This window comes from Etheostoma spectabile, chromosome 3, assembly GCF_008692095.1.
Source record: "Etheostoma spectabile isolate EspeVRDwgs_2016 chromosome 3, UIUC_Espe_1.0, whole genome shotgun sequence".
NCBI lineage: Eukaryota > Metazoa > Chordata > Actinopteri > Perciformes > Percidae > Etheostoma > Etheostoma spectabile.
In genome coordinates, this window is record NC_045735.1 from 19,736,484 (window position 1) to 19,755,711 (window position 19,228).

At 40.0% G+C, this 19,228-nt stretch overlaps 1 protein-coding gene across 5 annotated transcripts in view; it reads left to right on the forward strand.

Moving 5' to 3' along the window:
• Positions 1-18,153, forward strand: part of aplp2 (amyloid beta (A4) precursor-like protein 2) — a 96,555-nt gene extending 78,402 nt beyond the window's left edge. For 2 of the 5 annotated variants that reach the window (XM_032505928.1, XM_032505954.1), the window contains 6 exons: positions 952-1,125; positions 6,530-6,565; positions 9,230-9,312; positions 12,860-12,937; positions 15,525-15,680; positions 16,030-18,153. In XM_032505928.1, the coding sequence (XP_032361819.1) occupies positions 952-1,125; positions 6,530-6,565; positions 9,230-9,312; positions 12,860-12,937; positions 15,525-15,680; positions 16,030-16,131 (629 nt within the window). In that variant the 3' untranslated portion in view covers positions 16,132-18,153. The remainder of the gene's footprint in view (positions 1-951; positions 1,126-6,529; positions 6,566-9,229; positions 9,313-12,859; positions 12,938-15,524; positions 15,681-16,029) is intronic. The other 3 variants (XM_032505944.1, XM_032505936.1, XM_032505951.1) reach the window with 3 other exon arrangements.
• Positions 18,154-19,228: the final 1,075 nt, after the last annotated feature.

The window sequence follows — 19,228 nt, forward strand, 5'->3', positions numbered from 1 at the left end:
GCGCCCGCTCTACCAACTGAGCTATCTGGCCGCCTTGCTCTCTTTTTTTAAGGGGCTCTGCTCACCAGCTCTCGTTTTTACAATTAGACCCAAAGCCGGAAACTGGATTCGGGATGTATTCATCTCCAGTGGTACCATTTAAGACTGGCAATGTCCAGCATGTGTCATTATCTCCTTTTGTTTCCTTTGGTTCATAAAAGGAAGTGCAACATGGCGTTGCGGTGCAGATTAAAGTGGAGCGGATGCAATGACAGAACTGGGTCACAGCTTTCAGCATGCCGCATCCTGTTGGGAGACGAGCAGATTCACATGGAAAATAGCTCACAGAGAAATACTAATTGGTAGTTAGCAGAAATGGGAACAGACGTCTCTTGCAGCAGCAGCTCCATTAACAATAATTGGCGAAACACATTTGGCACATTGCTGTCATGTCCCAGGTTGACAGGTGTTAACATGATCCAACAGTGGTGGCATGCACTGTACGAGGTCCTTGTCCTTTACTCCACTACATTTCAGAGATAAATATTGTTTTTTTTAACTCCACTACATTCATATGACAGCTTTAGTAACTTAATAAATTAAGATTTCTGGACAAAAAACACATGTAGTATATAACATCTGATGTTTTATTATATACATTAAACTAGCCAACAATATAAGGGCCTACCAGTCCAGCTGAGATGATTAGACCATAAAACACATAACTGTTTGGATCCTTGACACTTTCTAAAATGGGAGGATTTTTCAGCATTGAGTACTTTTACTTTTAATACTTCAGTACATTTTCCTGATTTTACTTCCATACTTTTACTTAGGTAACATTTCAATAAATGCAGGACTTTTCCTTGTAACAGAGTATTTTTACAGTGTGGTATTAGTAATTTTAGAGAAGTAAAGGATCTGAGTACTTCTTCCACGTCTCATCCTCTTTTCATTTACGCTTTTCTGCAGACGAGCTGCTCCAGGAGCAGAAAGCCGACATGGACCAGTTCCTGTCGTCCATCTCGGAGTCCCAGCCGGACGTCACCGTGTCGTCGGAGGAGAGCGTGGAAGTCCCCGTGTCTGAGGGCAAACCCTACCGGCCCTTCCAGGTCACGTCCTTGGGGTCCCGTTCAGAGCCAGAGGGTGAGCCTCAGACACAGTCACAAGCAGATCCATGAACAACACTGGGGCCTTGTGGAGAACAATATACCATAAGCATGCATACTAGGGGTGTGAATCTTCACTGGTCTCACCTTTCCATTACGATCAGGGTGCGATTTTCCGGGAGGGGTGCGTGGAATTTTCCCCTTTTCTGGTGATTGGTCTAAATATCCTTGCTGCTGCTGAATTATTTTTTATCCCCTTTGGGGACAACCACACTGATGCACTCAGGAGGGCAAAGTTTTAAAAGCTTTTTATTACATTTCTTGGCTAAATCAGTAAAAACTAGGCAAAATAGGCTAAAATTGGCTTGTTCGAGATGAGCCAGGTCTGCTCTGAATCACCGGCGATTACCACCCGTTGCATGCTGGGTAGATTTGTGTCTGACTTGATCCCGACTTGCTCTGACGTCATGCACACGTAGGCAACGATAACCTCACAAGATCAAGGCGGCCGCAGGTTTGAGACGCAGGCAGCGCAGTTGCTTTTCACCGACTGCAAGACCCTGGCGGATATAAAGAACAGCTGATTGGTTCAGAATCGGCTCAACATGATGCCATTTTATATCAACTTTTTAATGATTAATTGCCATTTTTCTGATGTAAAGGCTCATTCTGTACAGACCACATGTTGTGTGGCTGATAGTGAGGTTTAGAAGTCAGAGAGACTAAATCTGTTCAGATCACGGAGCATCTACAATGTGTTGTTAATCAAAATCTGCAACAGATCGCGTGTAGAGCATTTTGACAACTGGAGACTTCTACAAGCTGATATATGTGTCTGATAACATTTTATTAAACCGGAATCGGACCACAGTGTTTCCGTCACTTCCTGTTCAGCCTGAAGGCGGCTGGCAACGGCTGGAAACTGGCCGACTTTAGAGCAAGGTGCAGTTCATCTCGAACGGGCCTAATGTTTGCATTTGACCTGTATCTTATAGCCTATTGGCCAGTAGTCACATGGTCAGTAGGTAAAGAGTCACATGATTGTTGTGGACAGGTCGTCACATGACAGACCATATTCAGCAGTAAATCATACACTCAATAACCGTCAAACACAAAATAAAGACAAAAATTGCAACAAACTCAGAAAAAAAGAGCAAAAAAAAAATTGTTCTCACAATTTGATTATGATCAGGGTGCGATTTTGCTGGATTTAGCCGCTAGAGAGCTCTGGAACGCCATTAATAAGTGACTGTGAGCTGGCTACAGACGCTCCTTTCAGGTGCCATGGCCATGACAGTTAAGTTTAGGCACCATTCCGATTTGTTAAGTTTGGGAAAAGAGATGGTGGTTTGGATTAAAACATTCCCGAGGAACGAACAAGCGTTTCCTGGGTGAAAGTCTTTCTTTTTTCCCCGAGAAGTGAACTCCGCTCTCCAACTTGACCACGCAGTGTTTTATGTCGACGCCCCCTTGTTCTATTTCATTTTGAGATTATGTTCCATTGGATATTGAAGTTGATAAATAAGAGTTTTGGCATGGCTGGCAGAGTGGCTCTATATCCATGATATTGAAAGGAGGGTTTTAACTCCTGCATGTTTTGTTTTGTTGTGCATGATCAACCCGTCCCCCCGTCCCCCCCCCCCCCCTCGCTTTTTTCCACAAATCGCACCCTGATTACGAATCAATTCCATATGACAATAGGCTCGTTCGAGATGAGCCAGGTCGGCGCAGAATCGATCACCGGCGATCGGCGCCCGTTGCATGCCGGTTTGATTTGTGTCCGACTTGATCCCGACTTGCTCTGACGTCATGCACACGTGGGCAACGGAAATCTCACGAGAGCAAGGCGGCCGCAGTTCTGAGACGCAGGCGGCGCAGTTGCTTTTCACCAACTGCAAGAGCCAGGCGGACCCAGAGCATGCTGGGAAACGCCGGCTTCTCAGCTGATTTAACACCTGATTGGTTTACAACATGATGACGTTTTATAAACGTTTTATTGTTTTTGAATCGGAGCGATTTTAATTGCTATTTGTCTGATTTAAAGACTTATTCTGTCCAGAACACATGTTGTGTGACTGATAGTTAAGTTTAGAAGTCAAAGAGACTAAATCCGTTCAGATCACTGATCATCTCCAGTCTGTTGTTCATTAAAATCAGCAACAGGTCGCATGTAGAGCACTTTGCCAGCTACTCTGTCATAACTAAAACAACTGGAGACTGTGTACCAGCTGGTATGAGGGTCTGATTATATTTTATTAAATCGGAATCGCACCACAGTGTTTTCATCACTTCCTGTCCAGCCTGAAGGCGGCTGGAATCGGCTGGAAACTGTCCGACTTTACCGCAGCTTTCTGTCACCGCCCCCCGCTGCTACCGCCTGCTCTCGTCCACTTTACAGGCGAGGCGCAGTTCATCTCGAACGAGCCTATTGTGTCACCTCCTTTATACTAGTAGATATTACTTCATATGGTTTTCATCAACAAATTCAAGCAGTCGGATACAGTATATCTGACCTCTCCATTTTTAAAAAAGCTCTTAAAAAAGACATGAGTCTTAACGCAACAGACGACAGACAAAAGGCAGAAACAACAAAAGCAGCGACCGGAAAATCCACATTAGTAGCCCATAATTATGGCAAGCCATTTTAACATTTAAAAGCTAGACTGGATACAGTGGTGCTCAAAAGTTTACATACACATGCTTAAGTTGACTAAAAAAAGGGATAAAAAAATCATGTTTTGGAAATTTATTTTAATACCTAAATTAAAAAATGAGGTAAAATCCAACCTTTAAGGACACCAATTTTCTTTGTGAATGAATAACGTATTGTAAATAAATAAATGTTCTTATTTAAAATACAGGGGTCATAAGTATACATACCCCTATGTTAAATTCCCATAGAGGCAGGCAGATTTTTATTATTAAAGGCCAGTTATTTCCTGGATTCAGGATATTATGCATCCTGATAAAGTTCCCTTGGCCTTTAGAATTAAAATAGCCCCACATCATCACATACCTTCACCATGCTTAGAGATAGGCATGGGATACTTTCTATAAAATCATCTCTCAATGCAAATCAAACCAGGTATTAGTCTAACTGAAATAAAACCATGCCTATCTCTAAGCATGGTGAAGAGTATGTGATGATGTGGGGCTATTTTAATTCTAAAGGCCAAGGGAACTTTATCAGGATGCATAATATCCTGAATCCAGGAAATAACTGGCCTTTAATAATAAAATCTGCCTGCCTCTATGGGAATTTAACATAGGGGTATGTATACTTATGACCCCTGTATTTTAAATAAGAACATTTATTTATTTACAATACGTTATTCATTCACAAAGAAAATTGGTGTCCTTAAAGGTTGGATTTTACCTCATTTTTTAATTTAGGTATTAAAATAAATTTCCAAAACATGATTTTTTTATTCCTCTTTTTAGTCAACTTAAGCATGTGTATGTAAACTTTTGAGCACCACTGTATGTGTTGCAGATATCTTTAATTCAGTTTTGCCTAGTCAAAAAGAAGATTTTGGATATCCGCAAATACTTTCTTCCTATCCTCAATTGTAATTTCAGATATCCACAAAGACATTCTTCCTAGGACAAATTACATCACGTTTGCCATTCATTTGTATGTGGTTTATCATTCCAGATATCTACAATTCAGTTGCAGATATCTACTATGTCATTTACGGATATTCGAAACTGAGTTGTAGATATCTGTAATTCCAGTTCGAGATATCTACAATGTGATACTGACTAGTCTTAACTCCAGTTCAAGATATCTTTAATTCAACTCAATTCAAGATATCTATATGGTCCTTTTCAGATATCTTAAATTAAGTTTTGACTAGGCGAAAAGACCTTGTAGATATCTGTAACTGGAATTATGACTAGTCAAAATGACGTTGTAGATATCTGTAACTGGAGTTAGGGATATTTGTAATTTAATAGTAGATATCTATTTTCAAGATATAGATATCTTGAAATAAATTTTAATTAGAGATATCTGAAATTTGAGATATCTTTAACTTTCATTCTGCCTAGTCAAAATGTAATTACAGATATCTTGAATTAGAGTTTTGACGAGGCAAAATGACGTTGCAGATATCTTTATGCAGATTGGGCCCGCATCCCACAGGCGGGAGCAGAGCGCATTGTTCAAATCATCAAATCACAGCTAGCACCTGTTAGTTGTGTAATTAGCACATTAGCACCATGTCGGAGCAGCCAGAGGGTGAAGGCGTTTTTAATCGTCTTTTTAATGCTGCAGCCCGTGCAAGACAGGAGCTGGCAGCAAGAAATGAGGATTCAGCGTTACTTTCCGCATATGTTCAATTCTTCCGAGATTTCTTTCACAGTTTTCAATAGAACGACGTTCTCTCTCTCCACAAATCCCCTCTGTGAGGGCTCGTTCAATTGCGTGCCATTTTCTGTTTTTTTTAATTTTTTTTATTAAAGCCACTCTTTCTTCTTCCGTTCTCAGAAATAAGGAAATTAACTTCTACTTAATCTACCACTTCTTTGATTATGGCGTGGAGGGGAAATCACGGATCTAAAATAGAGCAACGTCATGCCCAGTAATTTGCACTAGTCATAATGACGTTTGAGATATCTTTAACTTTCATTTTGCCTAGTCAAAACTGAATTACAGATATCTGCAATTGTCATTTAAGATGTGTGACGCGTTGATTAACGTTTTCAATGACGTCATTGTAGATATCTGTAATTCAGTTTTGCCTAGTCAAAACTGAATTACAGATATCTCTATCTGTCGTTTTGACTAGTCACAATCACGATACAGATATCTTGAATGACAATTCCAACTATCCGAAATGTAATTATGACTAGTCATAAAGACGTTATTGATATCTACAATGTTAATTCCGGATAGTCGAACTTAGCTTTTAAATGTTAAAATGGCTTGCCATACATAATCTATTATGGTCTGTCACTGCATCGATGCAGAATCGCCCACATCCCCATCGTGATGTATCGTAGGATATGCTTCATTTCAACACCCCTAATGTATACGTTTCGATGCAGCACTACTGAAGTTGGAGCCAAACGCTTCGGAGGGGGGGAAAAAAGAGCAGTTATGGCTGTCACATTTGTGCCAAAAAAGAGATTAAGTCAGGAGAAAAAGTGATAGATGGAACGCTTTCAGCAAGATAGAAGGCAAATTACAAGTAAATCCCCCCAAGGAACATTTAATATACATGTCCAGAGGGCTTAAACAGAGCCAGACAATGAAAACTGCTACCTTTTTTCTTCAGTTTGGTTGTCTCAGATCTGTTTTGTGACTCTTCCCTGCGCTGGATTCTCTTCCTAATCAATTAACACAGCTTGATAATCCTGCCTTTTCTCTTCTCACCTTTCTCTTCTCTCCTTCCCCCGTTCCTGTTCTGTTTTTCCGTTGCTCATTTTCTAATGCCAAGGCGATCTGTCAGACTCCCCACGTGCCTTCAACAAAGGTTGGTGCCTCTGTTGCGTTTTTGTTTCTGACACCACCCCCCACCCCCTTGTCCCTCCCCTCATTTCCCATCTACTACTTTGTTCCACCCTTCTCCTTTCCCTTTGGTGCAATTTGAATTCATTCTATTTGATCATAAGCCATCTAGTGGTTAATTTTTTTTCTACTCTTCTTGATGACTCACATCATGGGCTGCGTGGTTGGGTTTTCAGTTGCTCTTATGCTTTTCATCATGCTAGGATTATCACCCCCATACTGAATAGTAAAGCAGTGGCTTTTGAGTGTGGAAGCGATAGCTCGGCTCTCACAGAGGTCTTCAGGCGCGTGTTTTCGCTGTCATCCGGTCCTCAGTGCATTTGTCAAACCGCCTTGCTCAATTATTCCCTCTCTCTCCCCCCGTCTTTCCCCTCATCAGTCGCCCTCTTCCTGTCAGGAACTGTGTGATTTAGTGGCCCTGTCTGAAGCTCCTTGTTTCTGCCGCTGACCCACAGCCCAATCCAAAATTGGCCCAATTTGTCCACCGAGGCTGAGACAGGGACGCGGCTACGTCACCTCTCTTTTGTCTGATCCGAGCATATAGTCCGTATGATATCTGTGGTAAATTTGAGGTGAAATGTTGCAAAAAACGCCACGTGGCGGCCATTTTACTTTCCGCCGTAACCAAATTATTATTGTTTTGCATCATATCTCCGGATCCAAACATGGTAACACAGAATAGGCGATGTTCTCTGTGTTTTGATGGTACAGGATGACAATGATACCAAATACAACATCATCAGCTGTTCATTTAAAAAGTTAATGGTGCATTCAGTGACACTGAAGAAGACAAATCACAGTATCTGAGGACTTAGGCTAGACTTTTGATTATAAATCTTGTAATCCTAAATTTCCATTAACCTTGTGATCTTACTTGGTATGCACAAAGACACCTTCCACTAATAGTTGAATCTAAATTATGTATTGATTTTTTTTTAATAGATGCACATCCTCCCCTGCTGTTAGAACCTTGTCCCTCTGCTGTTGCTTTTGTGTTTTTTTTACTTTTCCCAGCCTTACAGTTGTAGAAAAAAGACATTCTGACCCAGGCAATATCTGGCACCTTTGATTAATAAATGATTGTCAATTCATTTTGTGATTGACTAATGGATTATCAGTCTAATTTAGGGCTGCATTATTTATATTGTCCTTGAATCTTTTGATTAGTTTTTTTTTTATCAATCAATTTAGTTGTATGATGTATAACATTTTTGAAAATGGTGAAAAATCAGTGTTTCCCAAAGCCCAAGATGGCGTCCTCAAACGTCTCAAAGATATTCAGTTTAGTGTCGCAGAGGAGAGAAGAAATTGGAAAATATTCCCATCTAAGAAGCCGAAGTCAGATATAAAAAAGAAATGTGTTGCTTTTTTACATTTTTTAAAGAAAAATAACCTTTCAGTTCCTTTGGACCTTCGCCAAGAGTATTGGAAATATTTGGAAACACTCTTGACGAAGGTCCATAGGGACCGAAGCGTTAGTTTTCTTCACAAAATGGGGACACTGCAGCAAGAGCAGTGTGCTTGACTTTCTCTTTTGTCACTACCTTGTTTTTGTCCTACGCATCTGCACAGGAGAATTGCTTGGATGTGCACATAGTTTCTTTAAAGAGTTGTTTTTTTCTTCGTCATACAACATAACTCGAGCCGATTTATTGATTATCAATAGTGGATGGAATAATTGACTAACCCTAACCCTAACTAATCGATTCATATTTGCAGCTTAAGACTAATTGTCAAATCAAATCCATGCAGATGAGAGATCATATTGCTCCCCCACATTGTGCTGTGTGTTATTGTGGCTGTCTGCGCCCCGCGCCACCATCTGAGTTTAAGACGGCGAGGCTCGCAAACACACGTCATTGTTCCTCGCTTAACCCATAGCAATTGTACACATCTTGAGTTGGCACTGGCTGACTAGCAGCAGCAGCAGACGATCAGCCGACGGCAGGCTCATCAACGCTGCACATCGCTCAGGACCTCCCTCGCTCTCTTTTCTCTCCGCTCTTGATTTATTCATGGCATATCTGCGCTGTGTATATTAATAGACCCTATACCTATTGCAGGACCATCAGTCTTCTAACATGCATAGCTGACGCTTACAGTTTTTTGGTTTAGCCACTTACTGAAACCCACTTTTGATTATGTTAGGGTTATTATTGTATTATCATTTCTGTTAATATCTCAAGGGATTATGACAAGGAACTACGGTGACGAAGTTTTGAACATGATAATGGTGATAAGTGAAGGTTACACAATGCCAGGGTGACTACCGGTGCAAATTTTTCTCGAAGGGTTTCATTTAATGAGTCAATGGAAGTTTATAGTGCAGCTATATGCGAAACGCCGTATTAATAGGAGCCTTTGTAAAAAAAAAAAAAAAAAAAAAAAAAAGTGTGGTCACAGTGTCTTGTTGGTGTCACAGTGCTCACACTGTGCTCGATGGAAGAAAGGACATTGTTGTCACCAGCGCACTGAGGAGACTGACGTCCCAGTTGTGAGGAATCAGAGCTGGATATCTATCTATGTGCAGTGGTCCACCATCAACACCACCATCCCTGTTGCTTTGTTTCTGTGCGTGTTGGTTTGTGCTGTTCTGCTGATACTGACTGTGCTCCTTGGCCCCCCGCAGGCTCCGCCATGGCTGGTTTAGACGGTCTGATAGGTGCTGAGGAGAGAATCATCAACAGCAAGCCCAAGATCAGCGACAGCGTGGTAAGCTGTCACTTTATCATTCCGCCTGTGCCTCAAAACTTTCCAACTTTGCTCAACACATGACCTGAGAGTTGGATTCCTAACCTTTGTGCTGTCTCACATTCGGCTATGCACTTTCTGGAGCAAAACTGAATATCCACATCTGATGTTTTTGTCTCTTTGTTTAACACTTTTGGCCCTTTTTGAATGTTTTTGCCGCATTTTTTCACTACCATGTATAAACACCACTAACACTTATTAAAACGTATTACTAGTTTTAGACTTGTTTTTGAAATTCATGGTCAATGAACCTCATTTATAGGAAATGATTCATTCTTGAGTCAAAAAAGCAGAAATGATGAATTATTTAGACTAAAATTAAAGCAGGGTAAATGTCAACTGTTTCGAAACATTTCCATTTTTTTCCAAATGCTAAAAAAATTACCAAAACACCCCAAATTGAATGAAAGTAGAGACCTGATCTTTTGTTGTACTTGTGAAGCGCGTTGAGTGGAATCATCCATGTTTTTTTTTGGGTAATTACAATCAGACCCACATTTCTGATATAGAAATTTTGAAAGCAGGTCAAATTTGAAGACAACAAATCAGGAGAAACTGTGTAAATAAATGTGAATGGTCTGCTTTTATATAGCGCTTTAGCTTTCTGCCTTACCGAATAAAGCCTCTCATTCACCCATTCACACACACATTCATACACCGGTGGTGGCAGAGATGCCATGAGAGGCGCTGGCCTTGCAATCGTTAGCAACTTGGAGTTCAGTGCCTTGATCAAAGACAACACATTATTGCTATTAGATATGTGGAAAATGTGCGATATTGTTGTTGAATATTGCGATAAGGAAATGACTTCTCATTATTAAAACAGATATTAAGGTGTACTCCGTTCTGCCTTACTGCTGCTTTCAGTATTCTGCTTAAATACAACAAATTGATTGTTGAATTTAAAATAAAATGAAAGGAAATCATTTCCAACATTCTTTTATTGAACAAATTGAACATTGAATATAAAAGGCAGCGCTAAAAACCGAATGACATTTCATATTGCAGTTTTCTACTGATATTTTCTTTTAACTAACACAATAGAAATCTCGGAGAGTCTTTTGCAAAAGTCTTATTGCGGCAGTTGATATTGCGGTAGTCGATATCTTCGACGTTCCACTTCTGGGACTGCTCCGGTGCAGCAGAAAATTCCACTGGATGTCCGTTACCTTCTTCTTTATTTGTGTTGGTGTTCTAACCTCTGGTGGATTTCTGAGGACTAAAATTACTTTTGAACGTACACATGTTCCACCAAAACAACGTCCTTCTTGAGGCTTTTTTTTTGCAGCGGTTCCGTGCTGAGCCTAGCGCCACCCAAGACGATTGGGATTGGTTTAACCCTTGTATTGTCTTCCCATTAACCATGAACTTGTCCTTTCTGGTCAAAATTGAAAATGAGCATTTATTTCCTCTTTTCCGATGTTTTTGTTGCTTTTTTTCTGATTTATTTGTCACTTTTTCCATGCTTTTGGCGCTTTTAAAAAAACCTGAGCTGGTTTAACAATAGGTTTTGGTCAACAAACCTCATTTATATCAAATTGTACATAGGTTTTTAGTTAAAAAGGCGGAAATTAGGAATTATTTTGACTAATAGTTAAGATCAGTGGATGTTGAGTGAATCACAAATGGGTATATGTCAAAATTTAGTCCAGATACTGTTTTGAAACCATTAAAAAAATTCAAATGGTATAAGATTCAATAAAACACCCAAAAAATTCAATAAAAGTAATCATTAAAATTACCTGAAGAACGTTGTATGGAATCATCCATGTTTTTTTGGGGGCAATTTGATTGAAAGAAATCCATATTTCTGATATAAAACACTTTGAAACGGGTCAATTTGACCTGAAGACAGCACAAGGGTTAAAGAAATGCCAATAAACCAAAGCACGCTTTTCTCCCATTCCTGAATGCTATGTGGACTGGTCAGACCTTCCTCCACAGCGCTGTGGAGGAAGGTCTGGTAAAGTGAGACTAGTATTGCGATGCTGATTAAAAAGAAGACAATATATATTGTGCAGACCTGGCTGCCATATTGAAATGTATTCCTCCAACAGGCAGTATGGACAGTTTAGTCTCATTACATGCACCTCAGTCTGAGGCAATGGAGGGGATGATGGAAATGGATGGGTACACACAGCGCTTTCACATAAAGCTCTCTTAAATTCAGCTTTTAGCGAGTCAAATAATAAATCCAGTAACTATGTTGTCATAGTTACAGCTATCTCACACAGGGCTATTTGCGTGTCACTCTTCGGCCTCTGCCAACCGCCCCACATTCAGATCAACTCAGCGCTTTGTTCGGCAGTCATCGCATGCTACTTTCCTTTTGCCACACACACCATTCCTCCTCATGGCTTCTCACACACTGCTCTGCTGCTGAATGTGTGCTGTCTTCCGCATGCTAATCCAACGCCAACTGCAAGGCTGTGTATTTGTATTTGTGTGTGTGTGTGTGTGTGTGATTATGAGTCATGCAAGGTTTTGAATGTATGCATGTTTATTTTCTTTTTCTTTTTTAAATACCTAGTGTTCTTAGACGGAGCGATCTGAGGTCACAAATGGCGGTGACACCTCAAATGTCTGTCGTGGTTATTAATTTGTGGGAAGCAGAGTCCGGACTGCTCTGTCTCTGCAAACAGTCAATTTTGTTTTCTGCCTCCTGAACCCGCCCACTACCGGTGGTGGAATGTAACTAAGTACTGTACATTTACTCAAGTCTTTTCGTGCCACTTTCTACTTCTACTCCGCCACATTTCAGAGAGAAATATTGTACTTTTTACTCCACTACATTCATTTGACAGCTTTAGTTACCAGTTACTTTACACATTAGGATTTTTGCGCATAAAACACACGTATAAATAAAATTAGCCGACAATATAAGGGCCTACTTATATAAAGTCCAGCTGAAATAATTAGACCATTAAATACACAGCTTTCAACTTTCACACTTTCTAAAATGGGTGGATATTTACTTTTAATTCTTTAAATACATTTTCCATAATAAAACATATGCTTTACTTGAGTAACATTTTCAATGCAGGACTTGTGACAGAGTATTTTTACAGTGTGGTATTAGTACTTTTACTGAAGTAGTTTTACTGAATACTACTAAAGGATCTGAATACTACCGCCCACCTCCACTCACAGCGCTTCTTCTTCTCCTTCAGATTCTCAATAATGAGTGGCTGACAGTCTGTAAAGAAAGACCTGTTAACCTGTGTGCCTAAAAGAGAGTCTGTTGTGGATGCTTGCAAACCCCCCCACCCCCCACCCCCTCTCCCCCTCTCCCCTCTCAGTTTGTACAGGAAAGCTCTGAGTGCATCATCACCCAAATACAGATAATCTTTGCAGTTTACTTTGCTGCACAATCACACCCTTTCGCTCTCCGCCTGCCTCTCTCTCTCTCTTTCGTTCTCTCCCTATCCGTCTCACACACATACAATCTCACACACACACACACACACTGTGGTGAGTGTAACCTGGGCTCCCCTGTCTGTGTTGACAGGTGATTGATGAGTCTCTGGATGTTAAAGAGGTGGTTTACAGTGCAGAGAGAGTCAGCGTATTGCATGATGCTGACCTGGTGAGTACACCGGTGCCCCCCACAGGGCTCTTTGGGGAAATGTAGTTATTGGTAGTGGGAAAAAGATGAAAGAAGGAGGAAGTGTGCAGAGATTCCATTTCTGCAGCTGAATAAAAAAATAAAAATACAAATAAAAACAGCTTTGGAACCCAAATCCCCTCCCTGTTTTTTTTTTTCTTTTGTTAAGGCCAATATGTTTTTGTTATTTCTGCATGGTAGCATGTTTGTCATGTGATTGTCTCTGAATGTACACATTTTGAAAAATCTCAGTGATATGATATGATGTATGGGAATCCACACAAACTGAGCGCGCTCAGTTTATGTGTGAGAATGAGCAGTAAAAAAAAACACAACTCCCCCAGTGGCTGTCTACATATGATTAGTTTGTGTCATATGTGCCAGATATCGTTGTGAAGATAAGTGTGTGCTGTAGGCAACTGTGGTGGTGTGTTCATACCTAATTGGCAAAAGATATTACACGATCCTCCCACCAAGACACATTCCATGCATGTGTTCACACACAAAATCACAAGTCAATCATGTCTACAAAAACTCTGCCAAAACAGGATATTGTCCCTGCTTCACTGTGGTTTGATAAAATAACATGAGAAGAAAGGCTTTTATTTTCCTCAAGTTACTTCATCTCCGCAATTCAGAGCTACTCTGACGAGGATTAATCTCTAAACGGAAAAACAAACTTTGCCAAGCATGGATAGTAAATTTAAGTCAGTTTAACTGCAGGGCAGAATAATCCAATTTTTATTCCAACAGGGGGCCTGGGACCCCTAGGGGGTCCTCACAGTCAATGCAGGGGGCCACTAAATTATTGTTAAGTCTTAACATGGATCCAACATATTATTAGTAAATATAAATCCCCACTGCTTATTGGCCTATCGGTAAGATAGCCACTAACATAGCCATCCACTGATGCAATTCATCCTTCAGATTCACTGTGCCTCATGTATGTTTTAAAACTAAAAATCATGCCAAAAATTATTAGGCTATTTTAAAAGCTTAGTATTCTAGGCAAAAAAATTTTATAAAGGCTTAGGCCGCCATACACATTTTTGAAGACCCAGTTTCTTATGCAACTCAATTTTATGCAGTATGTCAAAAGTTTGGGGTCACTTCCAAATTTCCATTCCACTCCATTATAGACAGAATACCAGTTGATCTGAGTTGGGGGGGGCTGATCTTTAATGCAATATCTACATTGCCCATTATCAGCAACCATTCCTCCTACGTTCCAAAGGCACATTCTGTTCCCTAATGTGAAATCCTATTAAAAATCTAACTGAGGGAACATTGGAGAACCCTTTTGCAATTATGTCAGCACATAATGTAATCTGAAAACTGCTGCCCTGGTTAAAAAACACAATGCAACGGATCTCAGCTGGTATTCTGTCTACAATGGAGTGCAATGGCAATGTCTAAGTGACCCAAACTTTTTAGTGTATGTAGTAGGAGGTCCCTGCTCCATCTCTCAGTTAAGGGGTCCTTGGCTTAAAAAACATTGAAGACCCCTGTACTAAAGGGAAATTTTTGTATGTGTCAACTTGGCTGCTATTGCTAATAAAGACATGCATGCTGGATCACTAGGACTACAGTTGAAAATTAGCTGGCTGGTGTTGATTAATTTGCATTGTCCTCATAAATAAATAAATCTTATTCTTACTTTTTTCTATTATGACTATTGATCAAGATAACAATTGACTCACCCATGTAGATATTTTGTAGCTTAGATTTTAGGAAGAACAATGTTGATCAGGGCAATTTCTTTGTAAAAGATACAGTGTAGTAGACCTACTCTATCTTTAAAGTGTCTTGAGATAACTTGTTGTGATTTGATACTATAAATAAAATTGAGTTGAATCAAATAAAATTGAGTCTGAGCCTACCAAAGCTTTACAAAAAAACAATTCCAATTACAGAAATAACTGTGAAGACTTCTCTTTAGATAGCTGTGCAGTGCAAATCCCTGTAGCTATTATATCGAAGTGCACAGCATAGCAGAACCCCTTCATGCATGTAAGGACAGCAAACACATGAAAGTTTGTGTCAGAGAGTTTCTAAATTGCAAAAGTTGTTGTTAATGTTGTCATGATCATTGGTCATTCAGATAGAGATTAAGAATATGAGAATAAGAATCATGCAAAAGCACCAAAAAATCACCACCAGATCAGGTGTTTGGGGCGCCTTGGTATTGGAGTTCACTTGGTTGAGGGTGCACCCCATGTACCAAGGTTCAGTCTTTACCGCAGCGGCCCAGGTTTGATTGACTTAAGCTGTCCTATCCAATGGGGCAAAAGGCAAAAAAGCCCAAAACATAATCTCCCAAAAAACAAACTAGGTTTTACTGGAAATAAATCATTCAGCATGAAAAAAGCATTAAAACATGACTAAAACTAAGAACAAAATCACTGATTAGTTGACTAAAATGGGGCAGCCCTAAAGAGCTCATGTAGATTTTAAATGACTGGAATTTGAGCTTTATTTCAAATAGTCCTAAAACAGCATGAGAACAACTATTTAAATGTCTCCTCACTGTTGCTCTCTCTGTCTTCCTCTCCCACGTTCCACCTGTTAGGAGTCCTACCGCCCCCTGGTAGAGGACTTCGGCTTTGGGGGCAGTGCACTGATTGGCCTGCTGGTGATCGCGGTGGCCATAGCAACTGTTATTGTGATCAGCCTGGTGCTTTTGAGGAAGAGGCAATACGGCACCATCAGCCATGGCATAGTCGAGGTAAGCCCCCTGTTATTTGGAGCAGTGTGTGGGGATTTGGGCAGAGGGTGTGAACCGAATAAGTGCTCTCGATGAACTGCTATCAATCTTATTCCAAGTGTCAGATTCAGATTAAATTATCAGGGGTTATGGAAATGGAGCATGGGTAATGCAAGGCTAATTAGATTGCTGCTCTACGGCATTTGCATACGACACCCACAGCATGTTGTTATGTGTGTGTGTGTGTGTGTGTGTGTGTGTGTGTGTGTGTGTGTGGTGTGTGTGTGTGTGTGTGTGTGTGTGTGTGTGTGTGTGTGTGTGTGTGTGTGTGTGTGTGTGGTGTGTGTGTGTGTGTGTGGTACTCACACAGGTTGACCCCATGCTCACACCAGAGGAACGCCACCTCAGCAAGATGCAGAACCACGGCTACGAAAACCCCACCTACAAATACCTGGAGCAGATGCAGATCTAACCAGAGCCTGCAAAGGGGGGGGGGGGGTCGCTGTGGAGTCTGACAAAGGAGGGCTACCTGAGGGGGAACATACTACTGACCAATAACATATGCTATTGTTAAAATCATTTGCATACATCCAAACTCCATTTACTGGTTTGTTCAAAACAATCCTTAAATAATGCTACTACTTCTACTACTGCTACTATTGTATCATAGAGCTCTTTTTTGATCATGTTTCTTTTGAAAAGGTGATGTATCTGCCATATCGCATTATGGAAAATGTGATTCTGCAGATTTCTCTGTAATTATCGATACAGCTATCTCCGATCAAGATGTATAACATTTCTTCAGACGTTTTCTTTAATTTTGAAAGTGAAAGGCAAATCAAGCGAAAATGTAAATGTTTTTGAGCGGCCATCGTCGAACGGGCACTGCACTTTGATTTCCCATCATGCAAGGTGTCACCCATGCAGTTTCTGATGGTTTCCCCTCAAAAAGAATTGATGTTTTTCTTTTGTTCTTTTTTTTTTCTTCCCTCTCAATAGATTGCTTGTATATGAAGGTTCTTTGTACCAATTAAAAATGTACAGTGAAACAACAAAATGAAAAAAAAAAAATGAAATCATGAATTATTTACTTTCTGTTCTTTGTTATGATAACAGACAAAATACATATACAGTTTAAATATATATAAGAATAGATGTTTTTATTCCACCAGGGAAGAGGCTACGAGTCGGTTTAGGGTTCTTAACTTGGTGGTCATGAGTTGTGTTTGCAGGCACACTGTTGGAAAGAGTCGGGGAAAGGGGGGGGGGGGGGGGAGGTGTGCACAGACCCCCCAGCTCAAACACATCACACAAGCACTACTCTGAACCCTTACCAAGTGAATGTGACAACAAACACAAACACAACCTTTTATCAATAGGGAAGCGGTATAATTCAATAGATTAAAAAACAAAATACCTATTGACATGTGTTACATAGTTGAATGTATTGGAGAAGCTTTTTTCTCCATACTATGTATCCGACAGGTACCTATGTGGCTTTGATTTGAATGCACACAAGCAAGGACATGCTATAAACTGACAAACAAGTGTAGTTTTTTCGGTTTGGTTTGTTCATTGTTTCGTGCGCAAATTATCTGAAGTAAAAACTACTTTGAAACAAACTTTAGGGGATGATGTACACACATGTAATTGGAGCAGCTGTTTGGCTTTGCTGGTCATAAAGCGTAGAACAGGCTGATGGATCAAAACAGGGCCGGCACAGGGGCACATACCGTACACAAACACTGCAAGAAGTCGCCCAAATGATAATGAAAATAAATGCAATTCGGTGGATTTGGGGAGGCTATGACTGATTCTCGGATTGTAACAAATGCCAAACAACGAGTGAAGTTTTTTTCTGAATCTGAATATACCAAATTTAGGGGATTATTACAAGTACTAACTATAACAATCTGGGATTTGGGTGCCGAGAGAGGCTTGGGCCGGCCCTGGATCAAAGCCAATTGAAGACACCTTGGAGCTGGAGGGCTGTGCAGGCAGACAGAGACAGAAAGACAAGGCTTGGAGAGCTGGTTTCTGGGGGAAAAGGAGCTAATTTGTGTATTTTTACAGGTAGAGAACGACACAAACGAGGAAACTGAATCCTACAATCCTCTTCTCTCTCTCTCTCTCTCTTAGTATTGTCTTTGTATTGCCTGTATAGTTGATGTTGCAATCATGGCTTTTTTCCGGAGGATTACCTGTGATGTGCATTGTTCTTATATGAAATGATATGATATATATTTTTAAGTTTGTTCTTCTTGTTTTCTATTGTTTTCCTCTTCCTGTGACAGTATCTCTGTATGCGACTGTCTCACTATGCACCCAAACGGCTTCAATCTTGTAACTGCCTGCTTGATTGTGGGAAGGGACCGGGAACTAATAAAATATGCATATTAGTGATTTTAAAAGAAATTTGATTGACACCAATGGAAAAACAGATTTATGGTTAACGTGGGGGGGGGGGGGCACATCAATAAACTCACAACTTCCATATGGATGTGTCCTCTTTTCTTGGATGGATGATGGATGGATGGATGAATAGATAGATAGATAGATAGTGACAAGCTAATTTTGTGGGGTCAGATAAAAGTGCTATTAATGGGACCATTATTTTAGGTCTAAAACTAAGCATTTTTTTCATTATCAATTCTGTCATTTTTTCTTTCAATTAATTCTTCACTAAATTAAATCTCAAAATAGATAGATAAATATGAGAAATAGAAATACAGTAGAAGAAAAAAACTGTTGAAAAAGTGTTGACTTGACATATTCAAATTGCTTTTCTTGCCCGATCAACTGACCCCAGAAACATTGAAATTTGTAATTATTATTTAATTTAATATCATAGCAGACAAAAACACCCGCTAATTTTTTGCATTTGAGAAACTAGAATCGGTGGATTTGGGGCATTCTTCTTACAAATTAGCCTACTTGATTATCAAAAATCTTTCAAATAGTTGCTGGATAACTGTTTGTTGTTTCATTATTTTTAAGGGTATGTGCGTATGGATTAAAAGATAATTAAGGTTTGTTTCGTAGTGATGTCTTTATTAAGTTTCAGAAGTTTTTATGGTGTGTTTGTAAAGACACATGGTTGTCCTGTTATTTATAGCCTACAGAAATAAGTGCAGAAGTACTGCTGCCCAGTTATGGCAATCCACCTGTGTCTGATTCAGCCGATTGATTCAGTCCCTTAAAATTACCTAGCCTACAATTTGGAAATATGTAATCATTTTTACCCCCAGCACATTAAAGGGGATTTCTGTTTGAGGGGGGGATGGGGATGGGGATGCCGTTTTCGCAAACAGAAACTTATGCCTCATCATGAATGTGAAAAAGAAAGAAAAACCTGCAGGTGATTCATCAGTGAGTCATAGCTACAGTGCAAAACCAAGGCCGCGTAATGTCACGTAAGATCACATGACTGATACTATAAAAGGCTGTATGAAACCAAATCAAGATTACACAAAATCAAAACAGTACGCAATATGAACACGTGGAGTGAACACACCACAAAAGACTGCTTGACTTTCACTGTAGGTAATATGTACTGAACAAAATTATAA